Genomic DNA, 12,258 nt, shown 5'->3' with positions numbered 1-12,258 from the left:
AATCAACATATGTCACGGTGGCTACATCCATCTTTTATATACAGTCTATGGAACTTGCAACACCCTATGATGACGAAATCACACGAACACAAGTGGATACACACATGCTTGTGTGCATGGAAAGTATAACACCCACATGAAGCCATCTGTGTGAAAATCAGTGTGTAACCCATTATGTGTAAAGCTACTGTGTACTGTATATATTCTCCAGTTACGTTACCTTGCATGGGTGAGGGTCGACTCCATATGTTTCAAGACTGTGAGCCCTTTGGAGCATGTTCAGCTCTGCTAGTGCAGCACACTGGCCCCTGAAAGAAAAGAGAGGAAAGGAGAGACCCAACTTTATACACTGACAGACTGAAGAATATGTTATTAAGGTGTTCCTATGTTGGATTACTTTCAATTGGATTTCACTTAAATGTCGGATACAACCAGATAGAAAATCAATAGATGCAATTATCTTATTAGAGTTTTGAGATTTAAAGGTCAATATCTAGTGAGTTTGGTTGTGAACAAATTTGCGTTGACTTTTTATTCTACGGATTGCTATTTTTTCTCCAGCAGTAAAGAACAGCACTAACCATCCACTGCTAGGCTAGTTTCTGTTACAAGGACAAGGTTGCTTGTCGTACTAAGTCTACAGTATTTAGACAATATCAGTTTAAATAAAAGTATTACAGAATTTTTCACCAATTAAAGTGAGTACAATTATCTCTTATTATTATAAAAGGAAACAGTCATAACAAACCAGGCAAAGGGGTTGTTGGGGGCGGGGCATAAATGCTTTACTTGCTCATTAGTCTAAGTGCTGCAAATTAGGAAAATGAGTGTGGTACACTGGTTCACTTCAAGACTCCAGACATATAAATCAACTTTAAAATTGCACACACATATATTGGATCTGTCTGTGCAGATAAAGGAAAGCATAAAACCCATTACAGAATGCCTGTGGAAATGTAGCTTGCAGACAGAGTGCTTCCCATTCAAAAATCACCTGAAGTCTTTCTACAGCTCAGTACTGATCAACATGCTGTTAATCCTGTCAGTCGTACCCATCGGGCCAGACAGAGGGCACTTGGCATCATCTGCCTCTGTGCTGTGGGAAATGAAGGATTTGTCTTTGATGTTTTATAATCACTGTTAAGTGTGACGGTCACAACATTATTAATCTGCTGCAGCGACACACAAACAACCCAAGAGAGGGGATTTATGTATACAGTACTGCATGTAATGTAATGTAGAAACTTATTCTGTACCTGTAGAGTACATAGTCAATCTACTGAGTACATGCTTTTTTAATGACTTTTTACTCAAACTATCCTTTATTGTAGAACTATTTTCCCTTCAGGAAAGGTAATCACATGGTTGAAAAGAGGCGAATAAGGGTTCAAAGATACAGTTGTGGTACCCAGAATGCCTAGCTTTTGTTCATATGCAATAGAACACAAGATGATCAAATTTATCAGGGATGAGTGATTTTCATCAAAATTTAAATTCTGTAGTAGTAACACGCAAGGTGTCTAAACGGAGCATGAAATAAATAATTCATGCTCATTCCTCTAAGCTAATGGATGTTTTTATTTACTTTCAAACAAATCTCGACTGAGAATACCTTCTCCAGTGCAATGAAGCTTAAATCTCTGGGTATCACACAATTCTGTGTCTAACCAGAAAGAAAGGCAGCATTTTATTGTCTGCTGTGTAGACAGTTGTCTCAGCAGCCTGTTATAAAACACAGATCACAGGAGTGAGCACAGCACCTGTCACCAACATCAAAGGGTACAACAATAAAAAAGTGCTGGGGGGGCGCTAGTGCTATCCCTCAGCCTCCTAGTAGATGCACCTATGGTATAAATGTGCAACTCCTTCATCACCTTGTTATCGTGTTCTCAAGATCTTCAAAAAGTAGCTGCACCAAAGCTCAATTAATTCAAAAATCCTACATTGCCTTATCATCAAGTTATCACATTCACAAACTTGGCTGTACACACTGCCTGTCCGCCTGGCGAGGTGATAACAATACCCCTAAAAGCAGCAAACAGCAAAACCACATGATAAAAAAAAGACAAAAGTCTTTCACCTGAGCTCATTCTTGTGAATTTCCATAATCTTCCTCTCCAGTTTGAGGGATTGTTTAGGGAACAGCTTGAAGTCTCTGATGTAGTCTGATGGGTGCTCCTCTGGGTCATAGTCCCCAAGCTCAGCTATAAAGAGAACGGGTGATTTCAGTAAAACAAATTATCTGAAAATAGGTCAAATACATTAGGAAATGAGTATACAGTGTTTGATAACTTATATAAAGAACTAATTTAACACCCTTTGACTGCATATATAGTATGTAGCTACAGTTAGTAGTCTTGTTGCTCAGGTTAACATAAAAACTGCATTGTAAAGCAAAATTAAATAAAGAAAGAAATTTTTTATTTTGCAAATAAGCTTTACACAACTTGAACTTTGCATATTAAGCAAGCTTATAATTTGTAACTTTAATTTTATAGTACTTATTCCATTTACATGCAACTGCTTATATATTTTTATTGTAGGATTGAAAATGGCTGGGTCAGCACAGTTATAGACTTCAGTCTGAATTATTAGGCATGGTCACACTGAGTTGTTTTGTATTTGTGTTTAAAGTGTTAGAATAGCTGTGACACCATGAGTGCAGCGGGTGGCTGGACTAACGTCTACGACCATATTAAAAGACAGGAGTGTGCAGAGAAGACGGTTAGGGTTAAAAAAAAAACTTCCAGTTTTCCCCCACAGAAAGATAGAAAGCTCATATAGCACCAAGTACAAAATGCCTGCTGTAATATTAAACAGTTTTGTATCATCAGCAAATTTCCTGGTTGCTCAATCTAAGACAAAGGCCCAAAGACAGATCTTTTCCTTATTTTTTTTTTATTTCCACAGAATAAGATACTTATGAGCAATTGACTCAAATAACACAGATTATTGTTGTGCTCATTGAATCCACTAATTTATTTTGTTAATGATATCTTAATTAAGTATCTTTATAAAGGTTTAATCAAAAACTTGCCTGGAGTTTAATTAAACAATAATCCTCAAACTATTCCCCAGCTCTATAATCAACACCCTGACAAAGTAGGACAGAGACCTGTCGTAGTTAATCAGAGCAGCCAATGATACACTGCAGACATGCTCTGCTTTGAGATAAGTGAACCAGTCACACTCTCTTCTCTGGGGATATGAGCCAATCAGAGGGTGTTAGCACAGTTCAAGGATTTGTGTATGAGCCACAAGGGTTCATTTATATGATACAGCCCAGCTAATTCTTTTCTTAATCCATATTAAAGCAAGTGGCTCTGCGCTGTGATTCAGCATTAAACGGTTACGTTTAATTGACTGCAGAAAAAAATCTCTTTTATTCCTTTTCCCAGTAGTCCACATACATCTACTTTAAAAAAAAATGTAGGATTATAATGACAGTGTGATGCTGTGAAATGCAGCCGGTTAATGAGGACAAACTTAGTCAAACAGGGGTTAGACTGTGGTTACACAGAGGTTGGATGAAAGTTAAGTTACATTTGATATAATTAGGTAAGATCATTGTTTGGTTCAAATACACAGTTAAGCACATTAAGTTAAATGAGTGTTGAATTTTACCCAACACAGTGCAAGAGGATGCTAAAAAACTGTAATTCTGTAACACTAGATTAACAGACTGAGTAACTATACATAGTAATGACAGTTAGCTGAACTTTTTAAGTGCTTGAATAAGATATACAAGTATTATAAGTATTTATAAATCGGTAAGATGTAAAAAAAATCTTGAATTAAACAAACTTAAAACAGCACTTTGACTTATAAAGTTATTTCAGTAACCTAAAAGAGGTATTTTACTTTTAGTTGGCTTAATTTTTAAATTTCCCAAACTTTTGTTCTTTGCAATGAGCTTGTTTATTCAAGCTTAATGAAGAAAATGATAGACCTGCAAATATGTACTACAGTTGATATATCTGATTTTACATGTTAAAATTGTGTTTGTCAGTGATTTTCTATAAATTACATTAAAAAGCACTGATGATAAAAACATCAGACAGACAAACTAGCATTAGATAGTGTGGTGTTGGTGGGTAGTTGGATATTTACAATCAATAAACAGTATCTCCCCCACCTCACCCCCATGGATAATGTCAGATGGCCTCCTCTCACTGAGGTTTACTCCTGCTAAAAGGGACTTTTTCCTTCCCACTGTTGCCAAAGCCCTTGCTTATATTGGGTCATATCATCGTTGAGGTTTTCTCTGTTTTCTTGGTATTATTTTAGTGTTGTTGTGATTTGGGACTATATTCAAATTTTCATTTAATTTAATTTAATTGAATTTCATATTTAAATAAAATATGGATTAAATAAGGAAATAAATGCATTTGCAGGCACAAACAGTGATTTGTTAGTAGTTATTTTACAGCTTGTGCTTCTTGGACTTCAGCTGATTACTTCTGATTTGAGGCTACAGACTACACATTTCATTGTCAAGAATCAACAGCTCAGACACCATAACTCAAATTTGTAATTACAGTTTCTTAAGTTAATTTGATGTGTTCATTCTACTCAAATTATGAAGCACTTTGCAAATGTGCATTCTGGAAAAGGATAGAAAATGTTATGCTTATTCTTATTCTTATTACAGCCACAACCCAAGCAGCTCAGTCATTTCAGTAATTGCAGCCTTTATAATTTACAAATTAAATTGTGTAAATTTATATGTGTGCTTTTCATTTAAAACTCCAACATGTCACCAAGGATGTAATTGTGAAATATTGGCTACATCTCTAATACATTCACTATTAGTAAGGCCTCACCCTGTATGATGCAGGCTCCCAGATATGCAGCTTCAGCAAAAGGACACAGTAGACGACCATGATAGATGTCTCTCTTCAACTGAAGGTACAGGAGATACCTGGATGCACATGTACGCATAAAGTTACAGAAAGAAATTCTTATAGCATAAATACAGATTTTTATTTAAAATAAGTCAAATAAATAAAAGACGCTTAATTACAATACACTATATAAAGCCACTGCTCACATTATGAAGGGGAACCAATACTCCGCTTTCACAATTTCTATTTCCAAATAGTTTGGATGAAAATTCAGCATCCAATGAGAAAATAACAATCTGAAACTGTTGCCATGGTAGTTAAGGAAAGTATAGCTATGGCAACATACATCTTCACCAGCAGAATGTGGTACTTTAGTTACTATGGAAACACCTTCAGTGCTACTGACATGCAGACTTGTCTCATGTTAGCGTGAAGACAAAAAAAAGTGGGGAACAGATGAGTTTCCAGTTGGGACGTCACCACTGAGTCAACTGACTCATCAAACTTGTTTTTTATTGAGGGAAAGATGCAGGAAAGGCAAAGCATAAAAGATTGAATGGAGCGAAAACCCTGCTGCTGTAGCTAAATAGTTTTATTTATAGAGTCAGAGTGCAGCTGACTCTATAAATAAACACCATGATCTACATTTAGATAACCTCGCTCATTTTTCTTTCTTTGTGCTTCCTCTTATTTTAGGACATTTAGTGAGAATGTCTGCATACACAGATTTGCTTTTCAGGTTTCTTAAATGACTTAACCATAGAAAAAGCCAGATTAAGATTTGGTGCCCTCTTAAACACAGATATGATGTGGTTATTCTGCATGAAGATAAATGTCTGAGATAAATTTAAATTCTTCAAAAAGAGCACCTTTATATACTTCAGTTTGCAAGTATGAATGAATAATGTCAGTATAGTATAAATAACTGACAAAACATGTCAAACTTCTTCATGTGAGTGTATTTTGTTTACACAAATAACATTAAAATTACTCATGTGTGTTATATTGGCTAGATAAGTAATGAAGAGGGCCTTCATTATAGTCAGCCTGACTCTGTAAAATCCTTAGATAAGGATTAAAAGCTGACTTTGCCTTTTAATTCCAGCACTGTGAAATATCTGTGTATAAAAATGAACAGAGACACACAGTCAGCATTTGGTGAACTTTGAACTGCATATTTAATTAATAAAAAAAAAGGAAGAAGAAGAATTTAGTTGTGAACACTCACCCACCACCCTCATGTCCCTATACACTTTTCTGCCATGCTAAAAATTACACCTACTAGCAATTAATATCTGTAATGTGAGGTACCAAACACCTAATACCATAATCAATAATTACAGATCTATAGAACAGTGGGTTAACTTTTTCATCTATCTTCAATAGTGCTTCATATATAAGAGTTAAAATTACATCTTGCAAACTTGAGCACGCACATTTTACCATTAAAAGTTTGGGGATTTTGATGATGGGAAAAAAATTGCTCCCAGACATAACTCCATATTGAGAACTCGACAGGATTTCATTACTGACTGCATTTCCTTCTGAACTTTTCCGACTCATCTCAACTTCATCTTCCACTTCAAACTCATAAGTAGTGTGTCAGTGTGATGTTTTTCCTTAGGACTCTAAGAAGAGGTTGTTTGTTTCTTTAGGACACGTGAATGAACAGAAATGGACACGCAGTTCTTTCAGAGGGAGGAAGAGCTAATAAATAATACATCTGGAGAAAAACTGAAGCAGAATTCAGCTAAGTTGAAATTAGGCAAGAAAAGAGGGATAGGTTTCAGAAATATCTCAAGAAAAAAAATATAGGACAGAAAGACGTGGAAACATGACTTGAAAGGTGTGAAGAGACACCTGAGGGTGGAGGGGGAGATGACAGTGAGGAAGAAGAACGATCGACAGCAGGAAGGGAGGAGACACTGGGGGCGGAAAGACAAAAAAAACAAGCGAAGGCAGAGAGGAAAAAGGATGGAAGTGAATGGATGGAGGAATGGAAGAGAAAATTAGGACTGATAAAGAGAAGCAGAGTTGGTAAGACGTAGAGCAGAGAACACAAGTCCCTGCGGGGTGAGTGTCTCTAATTATCACCGCACCTGAGAGAAGCTTTGTGTGTTTGGGTCTGTTTTGGCAGAGGTGGCGCTGGTGGTGGAGCAGACCCTCTCCAAATCTTTTATTTAGTTTGTTTACTTATATAGTATCTTCATGGGCTCATCTACAGTTTCGAGAGCCTTTACCTCTGGTTCAGTGTATAACACCGGTGTGTTTGGACTGTGTTCAGTCAATGGCCAACTTTCTACCGTAACTTCACACAATGTAATTTCATGGTTATGTTGTTCCCAACTGAATGGCAAGCACTAAAACTTTAAGTAACTATTTGTAGCAATGACACATAAAGTTAAAACTTTAAGTAATCAATCACTTGAGAACATTTAATAACGCATTCTGAAATAGTTTTAGAAGTCATATATTAGTCTGTTTTTAGACAAATCAGTCAGACAAAATTAGCCAAATGTCTTCATCTGTCACTAACATATTTTTATTAGGTATAGCTTGCTAGTACCAGGTTGGACTTTCCTTAATTCTGCATGGCAAAGACATTTTTCAGAGCCTTTGTTTCATATTGACTTCCACTCACTGGATATTTTCGTATTCTTTCAACTCCTCTCTGTAAACTCTAGGGATATTTGTCCATGAAAATCCTCTGAAATACTTTACATTTTCTCTCAGCCTGCCTTCTTTCTCTGTCACTCATACGCCATTGCCAGTGTTTGTTTACCTGGTGAGCTCTTCCTTGATTTTCATTGGCTCATGCGGGTAAAACTTGACCCGGAAGCACATCGTGTACGGCTGCTGAGCTGCTGGAGACAAGAAAGACACGATGTTGAGATGAAAAAACTAAGAGAGACCAGAAACTGTAAGGAAAGTTAAAAGGCTGTTAGAACTTGCAGAAAAAAAGAAGAGATAAGCTTGACAGATATGATAAAGGGAATCAGAAGGAAAGTAGAAGATTTTAAGAAACAGATAAGAAGAGGAAAGAAGAGAAAAGATAAATGAGGGGAAGAGAGGACAGAGGAGCCATGAGGATTATGTAGAAGAAGAAGCTGGGGACAAAAACAGAAACCACAGCATGTCTCCAATACTGATTAGTCACCTCATAATTACAGTAATTACACACACACACACACACACACGGGCATGTGCTTCACTTGAACTGGGGTCTGTTTCTTCTCCTTTGATCTGAGTCCTAAAGCATTTCATATCTCTAGGAGAGGATTTGTGCTTTGAATAGTATTTAAATATGCACTGTAACATACATACACAAGGTTACATAAGCGGTCACAGACACACACACATATACTCAATAACAGGCAGAAGGGTTTGGATCAAATGACAGCGATAACTTCAACTCCCTCCTGAGGTCTCACACAGCTCATCTGCTTATAAACATATTCATGCACTCACATATAAAAATAATATTCAATGTTTACCCTGTGAAGTTAGAACATTTACAAGATATACAAACACCAAAACACCGAAACACTGAGAGGAAACCATCATACACAGCAACAGATTTAATTATATACAGTAATTGTATATAATGCATTATAAATAATTTATACTTCCTGAAGTGAAAATAGCACAGATAAGATTTTTTAAAAAGTTTGAATTTATTTTATTTTGGTTATTAAAGAAATAAAACATCTTAAAGGACCCTTTACCCATCTCAACTCCCATTTGGTGACTTTGGCGCTTACTTTAATTAACAGAAAAACAGTTAACTGGTAGCTTTGGTCTGAGGATCTAGTGATCAAATGCCAGAATTTTGTTTGCTCGATATAAAATTTTGACTCCATGTTTGGTTCAAAGTGTAGATCAAAGCGTTGCGGAGATTTGATGTCACTTCCTGTTTGGCAGCTTTGCAACTGATTTGAATTTTCTGATGGACACAATCAATCCAATTTTGTGGTTTTCTACAGTTGCTTGCTCTGAGGATACTCTTTGCCAGTTTTGAGAGTGGAAAAAATTGTAGCCTGTGAACTATTTCAGAAAATCTAATATTATGGTTACAGACACCACGGGGTCCGTATCCATTATAGAGGGTCTGTAGCCTCGAATTTGCCTTCTCTGACACATGAATGTTGAAAGCTAATATTTGAAAGTTTGGGGTTTTTTAAGTTCATATCCATAAATGTGCCTCTGGGTTCAGGCCTTTGCTAGTGACAAACTGTTGAAGGCTATTAATGAAACTTGGTGAAAAGGGAATGAAAAAAAATGAAATGGAAACTTTAACCTTCTTTGGGTGATTATAGACTAAAAAGTCAGCAGATGAAAAAAAATTAAGTTATTATATAATTAACAGCTATAAAACAGCAGGGATGGTTTACAGAAAGACATTTAAACCATGATTAATAAATCCAACATGACAGCTGAATCACCTGTGCTTCATTATTTTGAGGTAGAAAGCTACAAATCTTAGAACAATGAAGGAATTGTTTTGTCTTTGCTGTTCTCACAGGCGAAGTTTACTCATGTGAGTTATTTTGAGTGCACATGGAGAGATTTCAAAGAGGATGAGGCAAAGGAGATGCTTAAAACAAAGATGCAAAAGTATCTGATAGGCATTCTGAAGTCAACATCAAGGAGGAAGAAAGTATCATTTCACATGGGATAGAAATCATCCAGAGTGCCCTCACCACTCTCCCTTTAATGGCAGGATCCTCTGCGGTGTTATCCAGCTATGAAAAACAGCACACATCTACATAATACATGCTGAGCAATATGAAAGAGCCAATCCTCCCACCCGCTCCCAAAGAACTTGAGCTGCTTATAATTATTTCTCAAGCTTAAGGGACGAAGAGGTTTTTTTGGAAAACATTTTAGAGAAAGTGAATTGTGCGCGAAAGACATGGCCGTGTAAATGTGACGTTTGCCAACGCACGTAAGCTGGGATGCACAAAGACGAAATAAAACACAAGTGCACGCACACATTGAAACCTAATTTGGGAGTAAATCCTGCCACAGGGAACTGATGTGTCAGTGCAACTCAGATCTATTCAACAACTCCCCTCTAATCTCGTTTTCTTTCTTTCACTCTGTCAGCTTCTCTCATCTCAAACCGTCTCTCCAATCTCCTCTTTTCGCTCTATTTTTCTTCTTTCTTTAGTTACGTTATCTATCACTGTCTCCTTTTAGTACTTTTCCCCCCTTGTTCCCGCTCTCTCTCTTCCAGTTTTCACTGATATCCTCAGCCTCCCCCTTCTGTCATCTCACACATGTTCCGATGGAGCAGAATACTTCGCTAATAGCTCTTTTATTAATTTATAACAGGACAGAAAGAACAGGACAGTCATTAAAAGGGTTAGTGAACTTCAGACTGAGACACGGAAAGAAAAGGAGGGTGGGAGAGAGGGAGGAAAGCCGCTGCAATCTTTCAACACTAGATAGAAATGTAAAGATGTGAACGAGTAAGTGGAAACGAAGGAAAGCAAAGATGAAAACAAGTACCACTCTCTTATTTACCTTTGTATTGTGTCTTCTTTTAGGGTACTTAGATTGCATGATTATATGTGTCACATTCTCAAGGTTATTATAGTTATACTGCCATAACAGAGACAAAATCTATCAGAGGCAAACATCAAGAGGGGAAAGGAGGCTGTGCTCAGCTTGAAAACAACCCCTCGGGCTGTTTGTGTAAACTCTTATTACAACGTAAAAGTAAAATTAAGTGGCCTCCAGGGACACATTAAATGCCACTCTGGTGACCTTGAAATGTGAAAACTTGACCTTTCCCTAAAGCCAAATAGAAAGGTTGGCCATGAAACCTAATCAAATGGAACAAGTATAAACAACAATAAACATTGAGCTAAACTGAAGTCCAGACACAACTAGAGCTGCAGTTTCCTGGTAAAAAAAAAAAAAAAAATCTGGTGTGTTTGTGTCTCCATCGCTTCTCGTTTCCTTAAATGAATCTGTTTTCTCTTTGAGGGTGAAACACACCCGTGCACTTTATTGGGTACTGTGATGGATCCTCTTCTGTTTTCAAAACTCGCTTAATTTTTCATGCAATTTTATTAATTTTCACCCATGTTCCACTACTGGATTTAAAACTCACAATGATGAAATATATTATTATTACAGATTCTACCCTACCATGTCAGTGCTGCAGCAGAAATTAAAACCCTTCAGATCAGGCAACATTTTTTCAATCTTCTACTGCCCAATTTTGGTGAGCTCGTTCAAATTGTAGCCCCAGTTTCCTAATCTTAGCTGACAGAAGTAGTATTCAGTGCTAGAGCAGCAGCAGACCACACCAGGTACAACCTCTGTTCTCTTTGAGTTTGTCATTTTAGTTTAGTTTAGCTTCAGCGTCCTGTTTCCAGTAGATAGGAAGGGTCAAGGAAAGGCATCTTCTGCTGCTGTAGCCCATGTGCTTCTAAGATAAACATGTTGTGTGCTCAGAGATGCTCTTCTGCTTAGATTGTTTCACTGAGCGGTTATTTGAGTTCCCTTCCTATCACCTCAAATTAGTCGCATCTGACATTAACAAAGAATTTTTGCCCAGAGAACTGCTGCTAGTGGGGTTTGGTTAATTGGTGATTCTAAATTGCCCATAGGTGTGAATGTGAGTGTTGATGGTTCAATGTCTCTATGTGTAATAGGCTAGAGCTCGATTTTAACTTCAGCAAGTTGTCTTGAGCACACCTACATGCCTAAATGCTGCTATGTGACTGGTTCATTAGATATTTGTATTAATGAGGTGTTGTATACGTGTACCTGTGTCACTGCATATTTCATTTCGGTAAACCTTACAAGGATACATCCAGAAAATGAATTTTGTCTTACATCACATTATCCTAAGGACTTGTTAACCAAACAGAATAGTCAAAAATGGGACAACAAAACAGACAAATAATCAGATAAAATCTGCATCCTTTTCTGGAAATGGAAAGTAAAAATATTAATATCTTTCCTGTTTGTGATGATTGTTATGAAGTTTTGAGGCACGCACATAAGGCAGGCAGGCTGTTTACTTGTTTTTGTACTCTCATAAGCTTGTCTTCCACTGCAACGTCTTTGCAACGTGTGACTTTTTTCCTTTTTAGGCCACTTGTCCCTCTGGCAGTGTTTTGTGTTTCTGAGAAACAGTTCTCTTGTCACTTTGTCTGTCTTCATTGTGTCTCTATTGGTCTCCCTGCGGGACTTCAGAGGAAAAACTCATGTCCAACATTGCCTGACTCTGTCACAAGTGGGTGGGTGATAAAACTCTTAAACCTACATGATCTAAATGGTTTATTATTATTATTATTATTATTATTATTATTATTACATAAACAAATAAAATGTATCTGTTTTCAATTAATTACATAAACAGATTTTTTTGTACTCCTATCCCATCACTTTAACAAAG

General features: G+C 36.9%; 1 protein-coding gene across 2 annotated transcripts in view; it reads right to left on the bottom strand.

Annotated features, from left to right (window-relative positions):
• The window catches only part of frmd3 (FERM domain containing 3), a 60,910-nt gene that overhangs the window by 24,814 nt on the left and 23,838 nt on the right, over positions 1–12,258 (bottom strand). The window contains exons 4-7 of one of the 2 annotated variants that reach the window (XM_063490666.1): positions 7,627–7,708; positions 4,824–4,921; positions 2,081–2,204; positions 221–308 (exon numbers count right to left, since the gene is read on the bottom strand). In XM_063490666.1, coding sequence (XP_063346736.1) covers positions 221–308; positions 2,081–2,204; positions 4,824–4,921; positions 7,627–7,708 — 392 coding nt within the window. The remainder of the gene's footprint in view (positions 1–220; positions 309–2,080; positions 2,205–4,823; positions 4,922–7,626; positions 7,709–12,258) is intronic. The other variant, XM_063490667.1, reaches the window with a different exon arrangement.

The sequence above is a fragment of the Pelmatolapia mariae genome, linkage group LG12 (assembly GCF_036321145.2).
Source record: "Pelmatolapia mariae isolate MD_Pm_ZW linkage group LG12, Pm_UMD_F_2, whole genome shotgun sequence".
NCBI lineage: Eukaryota > Metazoa > Chordata > Actinopteri > Cichliformes > Cichlidae > Pelmatolapia > Pelmatolapia mariae.
The sequence above is the reverse complement of the archived record's forward strand: the minus strand, read 5'-3'. Positions and strand labels throughout refer to the sequence as shown.